At 37.8% G+C, this 19,597-nt stretch overlaps 1 protein-coding gene across 1 annotated transcript in view; it reads left to right on the top strand.

The window, feature by feature from the left end:
• Nucleotides 1-19,597, top strand: part of LOC145685963 (uncharacterized) — a gene marked incomplete in the record, with an annotated part of 117,056 nt that overhangs the window by 34,601 nt on the left and 62,858 nt on the right. The window contains 1 exon segment of the mRNA XM_081758755.1: nucleotides 1,167-1,293. Coding sequence (XP_081614881.1) covers nucleotides 1,167-1,293 — 127 coding nt within the window.

The raw sequence follows: 19,597 nt of genomic DNA, 5'->3' as shown, positions 1-19,597 counted from the left end.
GAAATAACGTTACGTCATATCATGATCACAGTGTTCGACACTGAGGTATCTTGAATGTACATTATCAGATCAGTCTTACTTGCATTATTACTATTGTAGAGGCAAGCAAAATTTGGCTGTTGTGTATATCTGTCCTTAGTTTGTAACACTGGATAATACAACCATTTAGACCACATGTGCTTTAGGAATAGGGTGCCGACTCTGGAGAATAAAATTACCGGCATCCCCTCAGAATTCGCTATGATTTAGGCCTAAGTATGAAATGTCTCTGTTCGGACCCATCAATGAAAAGGAAAGGTACCATCGTGGACAAAAGTGCATTAGCAACGGTATTCTGCATATCCTTAGTACATTCACTAATAAGCTTAATATACGTTGTGCTAAAAATGAGGAACTGAAGTCGATATTGATCATTTTATTTTATTTACCACTTTAAAATTATCGAAACAGATGAACAAAAGTATATTAATCCTTACGTAACAATTATGGATTTACAAAATTAAATTTACTCTTTTAAACTTGTATTTTAATTACAGAAAATTGCTTTAAAAAGTCCTAAGGAAGAAAGTTGGAAGTTTAAGGAAAGCTGTCATATGCAGCAGCTAGGGACGTGAAACTAAACAATGCAACAAACATTATACTAACGAAATGCTTAGCAAGAGATATTTGCCAACAATCGATGGACAATTTAAATATATCACTATATTTATGGTGCACAATTATGACAAATTATACACTTCTGTCTCTATTGTTGAAAACAATGTTTCACAATAAAATTTAATTGTTATCGAATTTCTTGTGATAAATAAACGAAAAACTTGCCATAGATTAAAAAAAATATATATCGTTTAATACATAATACAACAAAAATTTGTATTTGTAAAGCCACTGTTGAAGAATTTCGATGTTCGATGTTTTATTCTGGATTACAGATTTCAAAATACCGGTCATAAAGAGGCTGGTAGTAAGAAGTTTATACCGGACACTGGCCTTAGTCAAAATAACAACCATATTTCCCGCCAGTTGGCAATCCTATTTAGGAATAGTTTAAAACAAATTCGATTTTACGAAAAACATACTGCAACAACAAAGTAGAATAATACTTAAACGTAATGGAATGTTGTTATTTGTAACGGAAATTTCATATACATTTCTATTTCGTCCAGCTCGTCTGTGCTTGATTTGAAAGTGACGCATCCTGAACCCTTTTTTGGAATTGCTACGTACCATCCTGGTCCATACTGTGTTGAAGGAGAAGATGGCGCCTTTGAAATGAAATTGAGAATTGGCACTGTGAGTAGATGCAGTTTCTTGTGCTTTCGCTTGGGCGTATGGGTTTTTGTGAGTTATCTGGAATTTTATTTAATCTCTACACTTTTCAGATTTACTTTCAAGATCTAATATTGTTAACAGTGTAAAACATTTTATTTTTATTTATTTATTTGTTTATTAGATTTTTAATAATTGAGCATAACTAGTTCAATCTTTTGTTCAGAACGATACATTGAACTATAGTTACTGACTAACATTTGGTCATCCACCTTTGGCTCCGCATAGTGTAGTCGCCAACGCTCTCGTCTGTGGTGGGAGTGGTCCAGTTTCGATAGCCGGTGGGGATAATATGTCGAAAAGGTGTCGCAGTTTTTTTTTTTTTTTTTTTTTTTTTTTTTTTTTTTTTTTTTTTTTTTTTTTTTTTTTTTAAGAACAGTCATTCTGAGTGAGGTTTCCTCATTCACCACACCACGCAAATTCTGGTATGATACCTAACACAGGTCCCAGGCCGCCGCTTCCTTCCTTCTCCCCTTCCCCGGATAGTGTGTTCGTTGAGGGACGTCACCCTTCGTACTTGATGAGCTTAAGGCATAGATGCCGGTAAGGCACTTAAATATATGTGGTTGTCTACCATTTGTTTTAATAACGTCGTGAACTTGCCTTGGTATCAACTTGTTGCAATCTTATGAAGGCCGCCGACGCTTTGAAGAATACATATTATTACTACATTTTTTTTTTTTTTTACAGAATTTGTAAAATAAAAAAAAATCACGGCGTTCAAAAGTTATGACTCTTCAGCTATAGTGGACTGGTGATGAATAAAAGTGAATGATTATGTAAAAACAGGAGATATGAGCATGTGGGAGGAAATGGAAGAGCTCCGAAAAAACTCAGGACACGATGTTTTCCACTAGAAACTCTCATTACCTGGGATCGATCCAGGTATCCCTCGCTCTCTAGCATTGAACTACCGTGCCCCCTGGAAATAGATACAATAAACATGCCTTAATACTTGGTTTCATCCCATACTCTGCACCTTCCGTCAGGTTTTTCTGATCTTATGTTAATTTTCGATTCATATTTGACAGTAGGAGTTTATCACCTACAGAGCGAATACATTCATTTCTTCTACCTCCTATTGAAATACCATCTTATTTTGTAAAATTCTTCATCGATATTTCCTCAAAAAAATATGGTGAAATGACTTAATACATTGTTGTGGTTGACAAAATTAGAATTTGTTTCCAGTGTATAGGATATAGATTTTTTAAAAAATCGTTCTTCTGTAGTTTTTTTTCTTTTTTCTTTTTTTCAACCTCACAAATATATGAGAATATATCTTACTCGACACTTTGTTCTATGGTAAAGGAAACTATATATAAATAAATTGTAAGACTCGCCTCTGTATCCAAATGAAAGTGTAGTATTTTATATAGTTTTAGTTTTTTCTAGAACCTTCCTTAGTATCACTTCTCTACGTTGTACTTGGTTTCTTATATAATCAGCTTTGATAGGGATATTCCTGGGAGTTCTGAAGTATCATAAACAGGAGGGGGGTGCAATATATATATCACTTGTTACTTCACGCACTTATTCACTAAAAATTAAAAAAAAAAAAAAAAAACTCATAAACTTTAAAATTCTAACTGTGTGTGACACTATTTATGTTTAGAAGACTTCTTTGTATATATGATAGATAAAGTTTGAATGTCCTCCTTAACGACGTATCTTGAATTTTGTATCGAAATAGAAAAACACTATAATTGTTACTCAGTTAACTTGTTGACCTAACTGAAGTGAGTGTTTTTTTTTTTTTTTAATTGTTTTATTTATTATTATTTCGATAGTAAAATTGAAAGTATACCGTTAAAGGGGACGATCATAATTTTTCTGTCATATGTGAAGTCTTCTAAACATAAACAGTGACACTCAGGTGGAATTTCGAAGTTTATGACCAGATTATCTTGAAGTGAATAAATGCATATAGTAAGGAGTTATATTACTTTATATATATATATATCGGGTGTTGCAAAATAAGTGTTACAACTCTTGAGAGGTGAGTCCTGCCACTGAGATAAGAAAAAAAGTTCTCTTGAACTTTCGGCTATCGGACATAGTTTCAGATCTACAAGGTGCCGAAAGCGTGGGAAATTGACTTTCGGACGCCAATAGTTCGGAAACTATCCAACGTAAAAAGGGCGGGTAAAAATTCACTGAAGAAGTCATACCTGCTCTATTGAATTTTGCATGTTTCACAATCCTACCATGCACGCGCAAGGGATTCCCCAAAGGAACATAGGGAGTCCCGAATAATCTGCTAAATGAAAGTTGGTCTAAATGGATATGAATTGATGAGGTTTTTACCAGGTAACAATAATTCGTTTGTATTAAGTCGATATCTGGAACAAATACAAAATGGCGGACACTTTCATGCCCGTTGTGTGTGGTTGCATAACCGTCAGATACGGATACTGGCCAACAGTGACGTTCTGAGTATTAAGTGTAGCGAATTTGTACTTAAATGCTCTAGAAAGACATCTGGAGTGTCGGCCGAGCACAAGAGATGAAGCAGGGGGATTCACATGTGTGGAAAGACGTAACGAAAAATGCCCAGAAATGCACTCATACTCAGTAAACGTGAGTTCAAAGCGTCGGAAATGTAAGGATTAGCGTCAAGAACATGAAAGTCAATTCACCAATAATATTCCCACAAACCGACGCAATATGATGTGCACGGTTGCATACCAATAAGGATGCAACAAGTGAGGACAAGTTGAAATTGTGCAAGGGGACTCACTAAGAAACTGGGTAAACTAAATGAATGTCTCTAGTGGGATCACATGATCGATATTGAAATTCGGACAGTTTGTGTGTTGATATCGATATGTAGTTAGTGGAGAAATGTCAACATGTGCCACTACTGCTGGGACACGGTCCCACGTGGGAAAAATAGTAAAATAATTACTCGGGTCTTGAATCTGAGGCCGTGGGCTCCCAGTAGAGTTGGAAACTGCGACCACGCGAGCGAAAGCGAGCGCTCTAGCCCTGAGGCTCGAGGGAGCCTGACTTCCTCTCTATACATTTCTTTGAGGAGTACCCACTTTGTTTGGCAAGCGCTCTTGTACTAGGGATGGCCACAAAGTTCCGGTTCCGGCGGAACCGGTTCCGCATGAAACCGGTTCTCGGAGATCCGGTTTTCAGAACCGGTTCTGGAACCGGTTCCGGGCCTGGACCCGAAAACCCGGTTCCAGAACCGGATCTTAGGAACCGGTTCCAGGCCTGGATCCGAAAACCCGGTTCCAGAACCGTATCTTAAGAACCGATTCTAGATCTGGATCTGAAAACCCGGTTCCAGAACCGGATCTTAGGAACCGGTTCCAGACTTGGATCCGAAAGTCCCCAAAGACCCGTAAAGGAGGCAGAAAGTTCACCTTCAAAAAATGCAAAGAGGACCATGCGCTTGTGCCTTCCCCGCCCAGACCCGCTTGTGCCCCCAGAAAAAATTTTGGTCCACCAGGGGGGTTTAGCCAAATGAGTTGGCCAGTTTGCCTTTTTAGCCAGAGTTTGCCAGTTACCCAGTTTATTCAGCCAAATGAGACAAGCTGCCGCTGCCTGGGCGCCTGCCTGTCGCTTCCACCATTTCATCTAGCATACTGCTCACAGCCTGCCAGCAGCTCGGGTTTCGCGTAGGGATGGTCACAAAGTTTCGGTTCCAGCGAAACAGGTTCCACAAGGAACCGGTTCTTGTAGATCCGGTTTTCAGAACCAGTTCCAGACCTGGATCCGAAGAACGGGTTCTAGACCTGGATCCGAAGAACCGGTTCCACCAGGAACCGGTTCTGGCCATCCCTATCTTGTACAGGCTCCCGACATGCTTGTGTGTTACATTTTGTTACTCCTAGTGCACAGTTGTAAATAATCAGAGCTTTAAGACGTTTCTTCCTATTTCTCATGTCGTTTTACTTTCCATATGCATGGTGTTACAGCTGTAGTGTTACATGTGTCAAATTGGTTCATTTTCGTCTTTGTCTTGGCATGTGTACTGTGTGTAAGATACATATTTCTGGAGGTATTTTGATATCGAGTACGCCATATGTCCCAGAAGACGTGAGACATGATATAAGTTTGTTATTTTCACGCTCTATCACAATTTGAACCATGGATTAAGAGATTTCTTTTCATATGTGTCGACTGTGAGACAATGTCCCAAACAAAGTGGGACATTGATACAATCGTGTTCTAGTTACGTTCTACCGAAAAGTGCACCAGATGTAATAGCAGAATGTAAAACGTATTTTCCTAGTTTTCGCATGTGAGACGGTGTCAAGCAGTAGTGGGACATGTTGACATTTGTTCATTAGCTACATGTCGATATCAACACACACATTGGCCACATTTCAATATCGACCATGCGATCCCACTAGAGACATTCATTTAGTTTACCCAGTTTCTTAGTGAGTCCCCTTGCACAATTTCAACTTGTCCTCACTTGTTGCATCCTTATTGGTATGCAACTGTGCACATCATATTGCGTCGGTTTGTGGGAATACTAATGGTGAATTGGTTTTCATGTTCTTGACGCTAATCCTTACATTTCCGACGCTTTGAACTCACGTTTACTGAGTATGAGTGCATTTCTGGGCATTTTTCATTACGTCTTTCCACACATGTGAATCCCCCTGCTTCATCTCTTGTGCTCGGCCGACACTCCAGATGTCTTTCTAGAGCATTTGAGTACAAATTCGCTACACTTAATACTCAGAACGTCACTGTTGGCCAGTATCCGTATCTGACGGTTATGCAACCACACACAACGGGCATGAAAGTGTCCGCCATTTTGTATTTGTTCCAGATATCGACTTAATACAAACGAATTATTGTTACCTGGTAAAACCTCATCAATTCATATCCATTTAGACCAACTTTCATTTAGCAGATTATTCGGGACTCCCTATGTTCCTTTGGGGAATCCCTTGCGCGTGCATGGTAGGATTGTGAAACATGCAAAATTCAATACAGCAGGTATGACTTCTTCAGTGAATTTTTACCCGCCCTTTTTACGTTGGATAGTTTCCGAACTAATGGCGTCCGAAAGTCAATTTCCCACGCTTTCGGCACCTTGTAGATCTGAAACTATGTCCGATAGCCGAAAGTTCAAGAGAACTTTTTTTCTTGTCTCAGTGGCAGGATTCACCTCCCAAGAGTTGTAACACTTATTTTGCAACACCCGATATATATATATATATATATATATATATATATATATATATATATATATATATATTTGGTCTAGGAATTAATTCGTGCGGGTGGACAAGAGATGGCGCAACGAACGGAGCGTCCCACAATTCCGTGTATCCACACATGTGTTGCAAACCCCTGTCATCGCGTATCGTTCGTAGTATAGGGCAGTAGATTAAAGCGTCAACAACACCAGTTTGTAGTTAAGTGAACATGGCGCAATTTGTGCCTGATAAAGTGTTTTTGCGGGGTGTCCTGCTGCATTACTTTAACATGCAGAAAAGTGCGACTGAAAGTCATCGTATTTTGGTGGAAGTGTATGGTGACCATGCTCTAGCTGAGCGAACGTGTCAGAAGTGGTTTGCACGGTTTAGAAGTGGTGATTTCGGCTTGGTAGACCAAGAGCGAGCTGGACAGCCAAAAAAAATTCAAGACGAAGAATTGACAGCATTGCTCGAGCAGGATTCGTGTCAAACGCAGGAACAACTTGCAGCAGCATTAGGCGTTGATCAAACAACAGTCTCCAAACGCTTGAAAGCCATGGGAATGATTCAAAAGATGTCACATTGGGTTCCACATGAATTGAAAGACAGAGACGTTGAAAGACGAAAAACCATTTGCGAATTGCTGCTTCAACGACAGAGCAGAAAGGGGTTTCTGCATCGAATTATTACGGGTGATGAGAAGTGGATCCATTACGAGAACCCTAAACGAAAAAAGGCCTGGGTGAAACCAGGTGAACCAGGTCCATCACAACCAAAACGAGATATTCACTGTGCAAAGGTTATGCTGTGCATATGGTGGGATATGAAAGGTGTGGTGTACTATGAGCTGCTGCAACCGGATGAAACTATGAATGGAGAACGTTATCGACGACAATTAATGCGTTTGAAGCAAGCTCTGGCCAGAACACGACCAGAATGGGAGAACAGACATGATAAACTTATTGTTCAACATGATAACGCTCGCCCACATGTCGCAAAACCGGTCAAAACCTATTTAGAAAATGTCGGATGGGAAGTTTTACCCCACCCGCCGTATTCACCAGACGTTGCTCCTTCGGACTACTACTTGTTCGATTGCATGAACAACGATTTGATTGGACAGCGGTTTACTTCTTCAGAAGATATCGAAACATGGGTCTCTGACTGGATCGCTTCCAAGGATGAGGACTTCTTTCGCCACGGAATCCGTACATTGCCTGACAGATGGGCGAAAGTGGTGGCTAGCGATGGACAATATTTTTCTTAAGGTATTTATGTATTTTGTGTTTGTACTACAGCTTCAATGTGTGCGTACCAACCGCACGAATTAATTCCTAGACCAAATATATATAAATAATCCTGTTTATTATACTTTAAATGTTCCAGGAATATACCTATCGAAGCTGATTATTTAAGAAGATAAGTGTTACGTAGAAAAACATTACTAAGAAAGGTTTCAGTATTGCGTTTTTATTTGGGTACAGTGTGTGATTCAACTTACTTTGTGTTATATACCCTATAACGTCCAGTGGTTCATACGTCTCCGATAATCAGGGGCAACAGGTGTAAATAAAAGTCCATAGTTTCATTTCAAGGAGTAGAATTCCAAAAGAATTTAGAAACTGGGAAAAGGGTACGAGAAAGTATAATTTTCTTTATGCCATTTTTGATAAACCTCATTATAATATTCAAAATTTCGAGCCAAGTATCTTCCTGCAGGGGGCAACCTCATAGGAAACCATGACCTCTGTCTCTTGAAGTTACTCACAGGGTAACTGCAAAATTTAGAACTTAATACACTTGCCAATATTCTCACGTCATATATGTGTAAAGAATGTGTAGAAATAAATTTTTGGGGTAAGTTTTATATAATATTTTGTGGTTCGTGCGCCCTTACACAATTTATTTCGTAGTTCTGTAGTTTTGTAAATGATTTACTATGTAAAATATACTGTAGGAATTCTAGTTATGCTATCTTATCAAAAAATTCTTGTTGTAAAATTGTCAACGATTAATTTCAACCAGAATTCTGAGCTACAATCTCGCTTTGTGGTAAATTATATGTAAGATACATAAAGCTGTTCTTTGGCCTGATAAACAATCAAACTTCTATCTTTATATGCCTGATGCATGTTTGAGTTTTGTGTTAACTTCTTATTCTTGAAGTCTCAAACATATAGCAGTGTGGAACATTTGTCTAGGTAACAGGAGACCAGGATTGTATCAGTCGGCAGCCCAGTGATTACAATTGTTTGTTTTTTTGATGTTTCATGTGCTCTGATATTGTATGGAAACAAAATAATTGAATGAAGCTATATTGAACTAAGAGCTCGAAGCATATGCTTTATAATTCTGTTAACGCACACACCTCTCTGTATGCAAGTTGCAGTAGTATAAGGCTAGAGAAGAAGGTTAAAAATAAAGGTTATGAAGAAATTGAAACGTGATACTTGACCCAAATTTGAACTTAAGCCGACTATGACAGTTTCAATCTTTCTGTGAAAACATATAACCGTACTGTATCGGAACAAAATCGAAAACACTGAGAAATCAACTTACAGTGAAAATTTGGCAGTCTTGAATGATTCAGTTTTAATTTTATAGTTATATCTGTACGCAGTTTTGGACGTGAATATCTGTTGAACCCATTAAGTTCATGAAGTTCAGTGCTCAGGTAAAGTTAAATATAGGGTGTGACACGCACACACACTTAAGAAGATACTCAATTTATATTTCATGAACTGGAGTAGTTGCAGCACATTGGTTAGTGTTGTATTGAATCACCATTCGTGCCTTCATATGCATGAAATTTGGAGTTGCCTTAACAGTTGCTTAACTAACGGGCCCGCAATGCGGGAGAACTCATTTAAATTTCTAAGATTAACTTTATGATGTTAGGATTGTGAAATCCACTTTTCAGATTTCGTATTGAAAATGAAATGAAATCTTTATGTTTTACTGTTTTCCCTCGGACATTAGGTCCCTCGACACTTCTGCGCATGACAGAAGTAGAAGAGTCCATTACGGAAAATGGGTATGTGTATGTACGGACAACATGTGTTCGTTTTCTCCTCTGGGAGCGAGAGAAAGAAGGTTGGAAGTTTAAACATAGTTGCCAGCCTACGTAAATTGGTCCCGTGTTAGCAATACATTCTTGTTAGGTGATGATACCATGCAGGGAACAGAGCGTGCGCATTTTAAATGCAGCCTAGCATTGTGTTTTAGGGGCTTCGACATTTGGTGGATCGCGCCAACAACCCGCGGGAGAACTTCAGCTATTGTCTTTGTGTACAGTACACATACGCTTGTGCGTGTGGAGTTTACTGTATTTTTCTAGTTCTTTTTCTTATCAGTTTTGTGGTTATGCTTGCGTGAGCGTGTGTGTGTACGCGCGTCGTTTTGTTATTTTATTATGATGGAGCTAATACCGTCAACCAGTGAAAGCAAAGTATTGTGCTTATCCCCGCCTCCAAATTTTGGATTTTTTTTTTTTTTCATCTTGCACCGTAGATCCCCAGTCATGCCCTACGGACAATAATAATCGGTAATCGTGCTTTCAGTGCTGTAGGCCTATTTTGATTTCATTCACATATTATTATTCATAAAATCTTATCAGGTATAGATTTACTGGGCCGGGTTGGTAACACTGCAAACAATACCTTTACCGCCGACATGAATAACCAACGCCTTCCTTCCTTTTCTTTTTCTTTTACAGTCCATTCCTTTCATTAAGATAGACTCTTCTTGGCACTCTGCCAACTAGAGGTCTCGGCCGAATGGGTAAACAGTACGTCCCACGATTATGCCGGCTAGGCTAAAGGAGACGGTGATGATGAGAAATGAAGGAAATGGTGGAATGAAGAAAGTGGGAGGAAACGGGAGAACTACGTGGAAACCCATGCATATGGTGTTTGTCTACCACAAAGCTCACTTAGCGCGATCTGGGATCCCATGCACCAGAGGTAAACGCTTTACCACTGAGCCACCGTGGCCCCTAAGTTTCGTATATTATTTCACACTTTTTTTCCTCCATATTGTTCTGTAGTCTTCTATTCTAACATTCTCAGGTTAATGCTTAAAGAACCATTTAATTAACAGCAAACACACTTTATAAAGACTGGGATAATAAACATAAAGAATTTGACAGTATTCAATAATTTTCAACTGAGTAAATTAAATTTTACTTTCTTGGTAACAATGAGAAGAAAATAAAGCTGGCAGTTTACTTACCTTGACATAGGAGGCGTAAGCTTCAGCTTTTAATTTTTCTACGTCATTGTTCATAGCGTAAAAATACAAGGTTAGCATAAATAAGTCATTCGTTTTGAAGACGGTATGTTTTCAAAAGTATTACACGTACACATGTGAAAAATATATGAAAAGAAACACAAACTCACCAAGTTTGTATTGTGTAGAGTTTTTTACCCCCTCATTGGCAATTGGCACATGCCAGTTCGTGACTACCTAAATAATGAACTTTCGCATCGGTGGATTGGACGTATTGGTGAGATTGGCCTAGCTTTGTTCCCTGGCCTCCCAGATCTCCTGATTTAACGCCCTGTGACTTCTTCCCTTGGGGGCATGTTAAGGATCAGGGCATTTCAAGAGTAGTGAGCCTGTTGTGAGTTCAAATGTAAATAATTCTCTCTCTATCGATCGAAACAGTATGAAGATACCTTTTGTAACCGTTCAATCAGGGACTGGAAAGGACTTACGAAAAGTGATTTCAAAATTGAGAGCAATTGTAACAGACAACGAAATGTAATGTATGTAATGGACGAAAACAACAAGGGAAAAACTACACTTACAATCGTTAAAACTCTTTGCTTCTCTGATTTGTAGAACACCCTGTATAATGTAAAAATAACATTATCGTCTTTTATTTCGTAAGCTTTAAGAGTTACATTAATGTTTTACAGGTTAAATGAATAGCTGTATTCTTCAAAGTATAAAAATAAACGTATATTTAAAATTTTATTTTTATTGCGATTTTGATTTTTTAAACAACACTAAAAAATTGACAGTATCGTTAAATGACCTTATATGTACTGAATTTCCACTTGTACTTAGCACAACATTTTGCTTTAAAATAATAACTTTCCCTGAACACCAAATGTTGGGATAGATATCAAATATATAATGTAACTTCATTTTTGGGGCACCCTGTAGATAAAAGTGTGACATGATGGGAAGAATTTTACTTGATTTTTAGACTTAGTGGGTTGGAATTATTTAAGAATACCCATCTCCGTGACTGCTACAGAAAAATAAGTTAAAATTTGTGGATGCTGTTATTTTCTTCATTTAAGCGCATTTATTTTCTTCTTCTAAAGGAACTAAATTGACGGGAGCACTAATAATAAACATAATAATAATAAAGTAATACGATGGTTCAAATTCCATCTTAAACTGTAGATTCGTATTTCATGTAGCCTCAGTCCTCAAAATAGACGCTAAACTTCAACAATTAAATAATCTACAGATAGGTTTGTCCACTTCTACGAACAGATGTACGAGATATGATCAAAAAGTACGTTGAATCATTTTATTAGAAACAAAGTAATAAGCTTACATGGAATTTGATTTAATCTCCTTCAAAAGATTGTCCTTGGTGTTATCAATGCATTTATCCCAATGTTGAATCCATGACTGGAAGCATTTCTGGAAGGCTTCAGCTGCTCTGTCGTGGCCCTTTCAATGTCACGAATGGTGTCAAAACGTTTTCATTTAAGCACGGTTTTAATTTTTGAGAAGAGCCAGAAGTCGCATGGTACTAAATTTGGTGAGTAAGACGAATGTGGACAGACAGGAACGCGTTTTCCAGCCAGAAACTCGCGGATCAAAACCAAGATGTGGCACGGCGCGTTTTCGTGGTGAAGAAAGAAGGCATTTGCCTATTTAATCAACATTTAAAATGCTTTCCAGTTTCGGCTAAAAAGTTTTTCGGAAAGCTTTGGAATAGTCATTCTCCTGTTTGAACAAATCATTTGCGCCACGTTTGGTACGTTTTCATGTTTTTTAATACTTCGAAGAGCGTCTCGATCGTTGCTCGTTTCCGACCGGCTCGTTGCGGCTTTTGAATCGCTCATACTAAACTAACTAACTAACTCTATGGCCTATGGAACCCGGAGGTTCAATGCCGCGTTCACAAAAGCTCTCCACTGACTTCTATCCTTAGCCAATTGGATCCAGTTTCTACTTTGTATTCCAATCTCTGTGAGATCCATCTTAATATTGTCCTCCCATCTGCGCCTAGGTCTTCCTAATGGTCGTTTTCCGATTGGTCTTCCAGTCAAGACTTTGAAAGCGTTTCTACTTTCTTCCATTCTAGCTACATGACCCGCCCACCTAAGCCTTCTAGACTTGACGACCCTAACAATGTTGGGTAAACCATATAAATTATGTAGTTCCTCATTATGAAGTTTCCGCCATTCCCCATTCCCGTTCCTCTTGGGTCCGAATATTCGTCTCAGGATCTTGTTCTCAAATACTTCCAGTCTATGTTCTTCCCTCAGAGTAAGTGACCATGTTTCGCAACCATACAGAACAACAGGCATAATTATCGTTTTGTATATTTTTAGCTTCAAATTCCTCGACAGAATTCGCGACGACAAGAGATTTTGAACCGAATAGTAACACGAATTCCCTGATTTTAGTCGACATTTAATTTCTTCGTGAATATGATTTTCCTCTGTTAATGATTTGATCCTAGATATTTGAAACTATCCACTTTATCAAAAGTATTATTAATATTTTAACGCATACATAATTTGCTGTATTCCGGTCCTGACGCACTTCCATGTATTTAGTTTTCTCTGCATTTACTTCTAAACCCATGTCCCTGCAAGCGTTTAATAAAATCTCTGCATTTCTTTCTATTGTTCTCCTATCATCCCCTATTAAATTTATATCATCAGCATATGCCATAACCTGGTGAATACCGTTCAACGCTAGGCCCTGGTTGCTATCTTTGATTTTTCTTATAGCGTATTCCAGAACGAAGTTAAATAATAATGGCGACAACGCATCTCCTTGTTTCAGGCCATTTTCGACGTGGACAAAAATTTTCCTACCCGGACTTTACTTTGGGATTCATTTAAACATATCTTAATTAATCTAATTAGCTTTCTCGGTATTCCAAGTTCTGTAAGAACGTTGTATAATTTTCTCTCCTAACCGAGTCGTACGCCTTTTTAAAATCAATAAATAGTTGATGAACTGGAGTATTGTATTCCCACTTTTTTTCGAGTATTTGTCGAATGGTAAATATTTGGTCGATAGTTGATCGATTTCGTCTAAATCCGCACTGATAATCTCGCAATAATTTCATCTGCGTATGGGGTCAGTCTTGCTAACAATATTTGAAAGGATTTTATAGGATGTTGACAGAAGAGAAATGCCTCGATAGTTATTACAGTCAGTTTTGTCGCCTTTCTTGTGAATTGGAACAATGATTGATTCTTTCCACTCCTGTGGCAATTCTTCCTTGTTCCAGATAAGGAGAATGAGTTTGTGTATCTTGTTCCACAATTTCTCGCCTCCAGCTAAAATTAACTCAGCCGGAATTTCATCTACACCCGGAGATTTGTGTTTCTTTAATTTCTTTATAGCGGTTTCTACTTCTATTCGGTTGGGTTCTGGAATATACGATTCGGTTTGAATCGCTCATACTGCTTGTAAACAGTCTTCAGTGTCAGCGCTTCATCACCATACACTGATTTTGACATTTCGTGAGCTTCTTTCGCACTTTTTTTCAGCTTAGAACAAAACTTAATGTTGGCGCGCGACCGACACTCTTAACACGTCTTCATTCTTTTGTATCTGGAAGCCAACTAACATGTCACAACTAGTGTTGTAAAGGCCTGGAAAAAAAAACCGGAAATTTTGGGTTAAAAAAAAACAGTTTTTTACCGCTTGTTTCCCGAGCTTGAAAAAAAACCGGAAAAATTTGGGAAAAAATGAAATGTTCGAATATTTTACCACATTATGCTTTTAAAATGAAAACTATTTTATATTTACTAGTTTACAGTTAAGATCATTGAATAGTTATGTTTCTTTTATTAGAATAGGGACATTCTTTGGCACCAAATATATTTTCACCACTCCTTTAAAGTTATCACCGTGATAGAATGGAGTTATGGCTACAAAAGATACTAAAGTATCTATATAATTCTAGTATAGATTAATTAGTATAGATGCATTTAAATTATCTTAAATAATCTTATAAACTTACCGTTTTATGTCAGAGAAGTGTTAAAATAACAGGACCAGAATAATTTTAGTTAATGCCGGTATGTTCAAATCAAATATATATTTTATGGAGATACCTATCTTCCTTGTGCTGTGTAAAATTTCCGGAAATTTTGAACCCATTAGGAAAAAATCTTTTGTTCGGAAATATTGGCAAAACCCGGGAAATATCATTTAAAAACTTTTTCTTAATGCTAAAACTGCATCGGAAGTGTTACTCTTCATTTCAGTGACCCCAAAAACTATGGATTCGACAGTAATATCGGTCATTTTAGATCGTATTTATGTATCTCCAAGTTGCGGGAATGAATTTGAATTTAAACGGTATCCGAAATCTCACTGCTCATCTCATCGACCCCGAAAACTATGGATTTGACACTAATATCGTCCATTTTTAGTCATTTTTATGTATGACTCTTCCTACCCAAGTTGCGGGCCTGAATTTGGATTTAAACTGCATCAGAAATGTCACCGTTCATCTCAGCGGCCTTGAAAACTATGAATTCACAGTAATGTCGATCATTTTACATCATTTTTATATATCTCCCCTTCCCCAATTTGCAGGGATAAATTTGGATTTAAACAGGTCAAAAGTGTCACTGTTCACCTCAGCGACCCTGAAAGCTATGGATTCGACACTAATATCGGTCATTTTTGATCATTTTATATATACACCCTCTTCCCTCAAGTTGCAGTGCTGAATTTGATGTAAGCGGCATTGGAAGTGTCACTGTTCATCTCAGCAACCCCGAAAACTATGGGTTCGACACTAAGGTTGGTAATTTTCAATATATATCCGCACTTCCTTCCTCCAAGTTGCACCTTCAAAGTGAAATGGTAAAATCCATCCCAGGCCCGAACCTCATCTATGTTGAAACTTTTTTTTTTTTTTTTTTATCGAAATCAGTCTAGTGGTTCAAGAGTTGTTAAGTTACAAATACAGTCACTATCATTTTTATATATATATAGATAATTTGCTGCACTAGTAACAGATATTTGTTTACATAGAAAATTTTGTACATAAAGTTGATATTAGTCTGTATTTGAATATTAAATAATAGTAATTATATGTCAGTGCATGAGTATTAGTGAAATTTGCCTACTGCTCTTTCTTTTAAGAAGTGATTTGGTTAAAATTAACAAAATTTCACCAGATCAAAGAGCACCTTAAGTACTCAGTTTCACTCAGGAGCCCTATTTGTTGCAACAGAAACGCTTCATGATTGTAGATGTGTATGCAATTGTAAAAGTTCTGTAATTAATGCACAACCAAGAGTAAACGACTGAAAGGCACATAAAGGAATTGAGTACAGACTATTAATTTTTTAAGAATAATTACAACAGTTTTATTTTCGAATGCTTATTTTTTAAATATTCACAATATTGAAATTTCTCAACTTACATTTTTTCACGCGATTGAAAAAAAAATGTTTCATTCCTAGTAAAAGTAACCTAATACAAAGATTTTTTTTTTTATTTTCCTAATTTTTCCGAAAAAAAAAATGTTTTTACCAGCAAGTTCAAAATTTCCGGAAATTTTACAACACTAGTCAAAACACGTTCAAACTCGACACTGACTCTACCAAAGGTTTAGGCTACCGAGCTTACTAGTTGAAATGGATACAACGTCGATAGATGGCACTGTGCAACTACGTTCACCATACTTTTTGATCATACCTTGTAGGTAATACTGACGACAAGTGAACCATGCAGGCTTTTCGTAATAAAAAGCTTAGTGATATTTCTCAGTGTTTTCGACTTGGATCAAGTATATTTTAATTTCTTCATGGCCAGTTCTTTTTAAAGCCTTTCCTTTATATTTTTTTTTATTGATTGATGAATGTGGATTGAAGAGCAACGTATGTATGCAGAGATGTGAGTTCGTTAACATAATATTATAGATAAAACTAGTTGTAATTTATTATTAAGGCTTCATTATTCTGTAAATAGTTTAATAGTTTTACGCTAATTTGACTTTCTTTTTGTAACTTCACATTATTGTTTCGCGTATAGTTTTTAAACATGCTAGTTGGCGGTTTTGTAGTACCATTGTTTATATCTGCAGATGTCTAACTACCATTTTCTTCTGAAGATACATTATGCATTCCTCGAAGACATGATGCCGAAGTCAAACTGACAGAGTATCGCGCTGTATGGTAAGATTTTAGGATTGTGTGTGTGTGTGTGTGTGTGTGATAATTTGATCCTAGAAGTATCTTTGTCGTTTTTGTTGATATAGTACGTAGATGGAGTGTTTCGTAGTGTGGAATGAAAAGTACAGTAGTTAGTTGTATATAGAAAGTCAACACTTTTCTGAACTTGTAGTAAACTATCCTTAAAGTTATGGATGTTCTAAAGTATCCTAACTTCTCTACCTCTATCTTAATTCTTATTCATGAAGTTCTAACTTTTTATTAACTAAAGTAAAGTTTATCCAATTTTTTTTTTTTAATTTTTAAAAAATAAAATAAAATTGTTAAAAGTGAAATCTTTCGATAGCTAGAGTTAGATTGCTATTTGATGGGGGAGGTGTACGTAGGAAGATATTAAATCTGTTAAAGGTTGACATTCTGTTTGAAATATTTTGTAAATAGCTAAAGTTGTTTGATTGATTTGCAAGTTAGACGCGCACATGCTTGAAATGTAAAAGCCATTTAACACATTGAATTGAATATTGAAATTGTGGCTATAGCCTGTCTACTTCAGATGTGCCCTCGGAAAATATGCGAAGTATACTTCGGCCCCCAACCCCGCTACCCTTTTGCTTAGGAAAAAAAAAGAAGCGAATGACCTCAGCTGTGTTGCCAATTTATCACTTAGTCGTTTGGTCTTGACAAGTGAAGATCATAGGCTACTTAGAATGGCTAATAAGACAGAGCACAGCGAAGTCCGTGAAATAATTCATTGTGGCAACGCTTCCGCATCCAACAATTGAAAGATCTCGGCCGTAGCATCTTGTCCCTCCTCTTTCGAGGGAGGCATGGAAAAACACATCGACAGCAGCGCCAGAAGGGGGCACAGTTGAAATAGAAAGGCTCTATCTCAGAATATTGTGAAGTTTGATACACTAGTTTGCTATTCTGGAAAGCAGGAAATTTTCCTAATAAAACTTCAACTGACCAAAGCAGTTGTGTTACAGTTAACATAGCCGAAACTGTAACACAAATATATAATCTTAAAATATATATACTGCTTCGATCATTTGGAGTTTTAGTAGCAATCTTCAATTTTCCAAAGCTGCAATGAATAATTTACAGGAAATTTTATGTATACCTTACGTTGAGCTAAAATGTGTTTGAGGATTGTTTTTATTTTATTTATGTATTTATTTATATATGCATTATATATATAGTTCTCCCGTATACATTTGGAATTATTCTTAAAAATTCCGTAAGCCATTTCGTCAGTAGTAAAATAACCGTGTAGATCGTGTGTTTATTGTATTTCCTTCGAACTATACAGGGTTCATTATGAAAGTAATGAGCATTGCTTTAGAAAAACTGTTTTATTGTTCCGATTGTTACAAATCTTTAAAATTCCTCAAAATACGCTCCTTCTGCATCGATACACTTCTGGAGACGTGTTTTCCACTACTGGAAAGCATCTTTAAAGTCCTCGGCTGGAATGGCTTTTAAAAACCTTGTAACATGGGCTTGAATGTTCTGCACGGAGTACCAATGTTTTCCTTTGAGGTGTCTCTTCAAACGGGGAAAGAAAAAAAATCACTAGGAGCCAGGCCAGGACTATAGGAGGTGGGGGACCACTGGGGTTCTGCTCCGGGCCAGGAAGTCGACGACGGTGAAGGCGGTGTGACTTGGTGCATTGTCTTGATGGAGTTTCATTGAGTCTTTGATGCACTTCGAACGCGGGTGACCCTGCGTTTCAGTCTCCTGAGAACTTCTAGATAAAATCCTGCGTTGACAGGTTGTCCTGGTGGCACAAACTCAAAATAGATGATTCCTCGAACGTCGAAAAAGACAATGAGCATGGTTTTGATTCGGGATTTGCTCATGCACGCCGTTTTGGGGCGGGGGGAGGATGAGGTGTGCCACTCCGCATTCTGTCTTTTGGATTCTGAATCGTATTCGAACATCCAGGATTCGTCTCCAGTTACGACCGAGTCTAAAAAGTCCGGATCACTTTCCCACAATGCCAACAACTCCTTGCAGCGCAAAACTCGAAGTTCTTTTTGTTCGTTTGTCAACATCTTCGGCACAAGCTTCGCACAGACCTTTCGCATTTGCAGGTTCTCGGTCACTATCCCATGTACCGCAAAGTTGACATGTTTATCGTCGGTCCTGGCCGTTGTTGGGCGTCCAAAACGGGGCTCGTCGGCGACCTCCTCCCGACCCTCCTTTAACGACTTGTGCCATTTTCCGACCTGGGATCTTGACAAACACTCCTGCTTGTAGGCCTCTTTCAGTATCTGGTAAGTTTCCGTAGCATTCTTACCCAACTTGACACAGAATTTTGTGGCGTAGCGTTGTTCGAGCGAACCCTCCATCGCGCCGTGTTACAACTTGTAGAAACGTGCTTCACGCGGATCGATATCCACACGCTGTCACTGCTCGCAGCAGACTGACTCCGGGCGCGTTTGGAAGGACAGACCACCCACTACTTTTTCCGCGCCGGCAGCGCGCGCTGCGGTGGATTGTTGAGTCAGGATAGCATCATGCTAATTACTTTCATAATTAATCTTGTATATTCTTTCTATATAAATTAGGATTTCCCCGTATCATGAAAGGCATATATCTAATAGTTAATACATTGTCTATACCTGAATTTTGCTTCGTAGTATCTAATGCAGTTAATTTAAGCTTAGATGTAATTCTATATGTGAGTGCTCCGAA

The sequence above is a fragment of the Thermobia domestica genome, chromosome 5, assembly GCF_964235325.1.
Source record: "Thermobia domestica chromosome 5, izTheDome1.hap1.1, whole genome shotgun sequence".
Classification (NCBI taxonomy): domain Eukaryota; kingdom Metazoa; phylum Arthropoda; class Insecta; order Zygentoma; family Lepismatidae; genus Thermobia; species Thermobia domestica.
The sequence above is the reverse complement of the archived record's forward strand: the minus strand, read 5'-3'. Positions and strand labels throughout refer to the sequence as shown.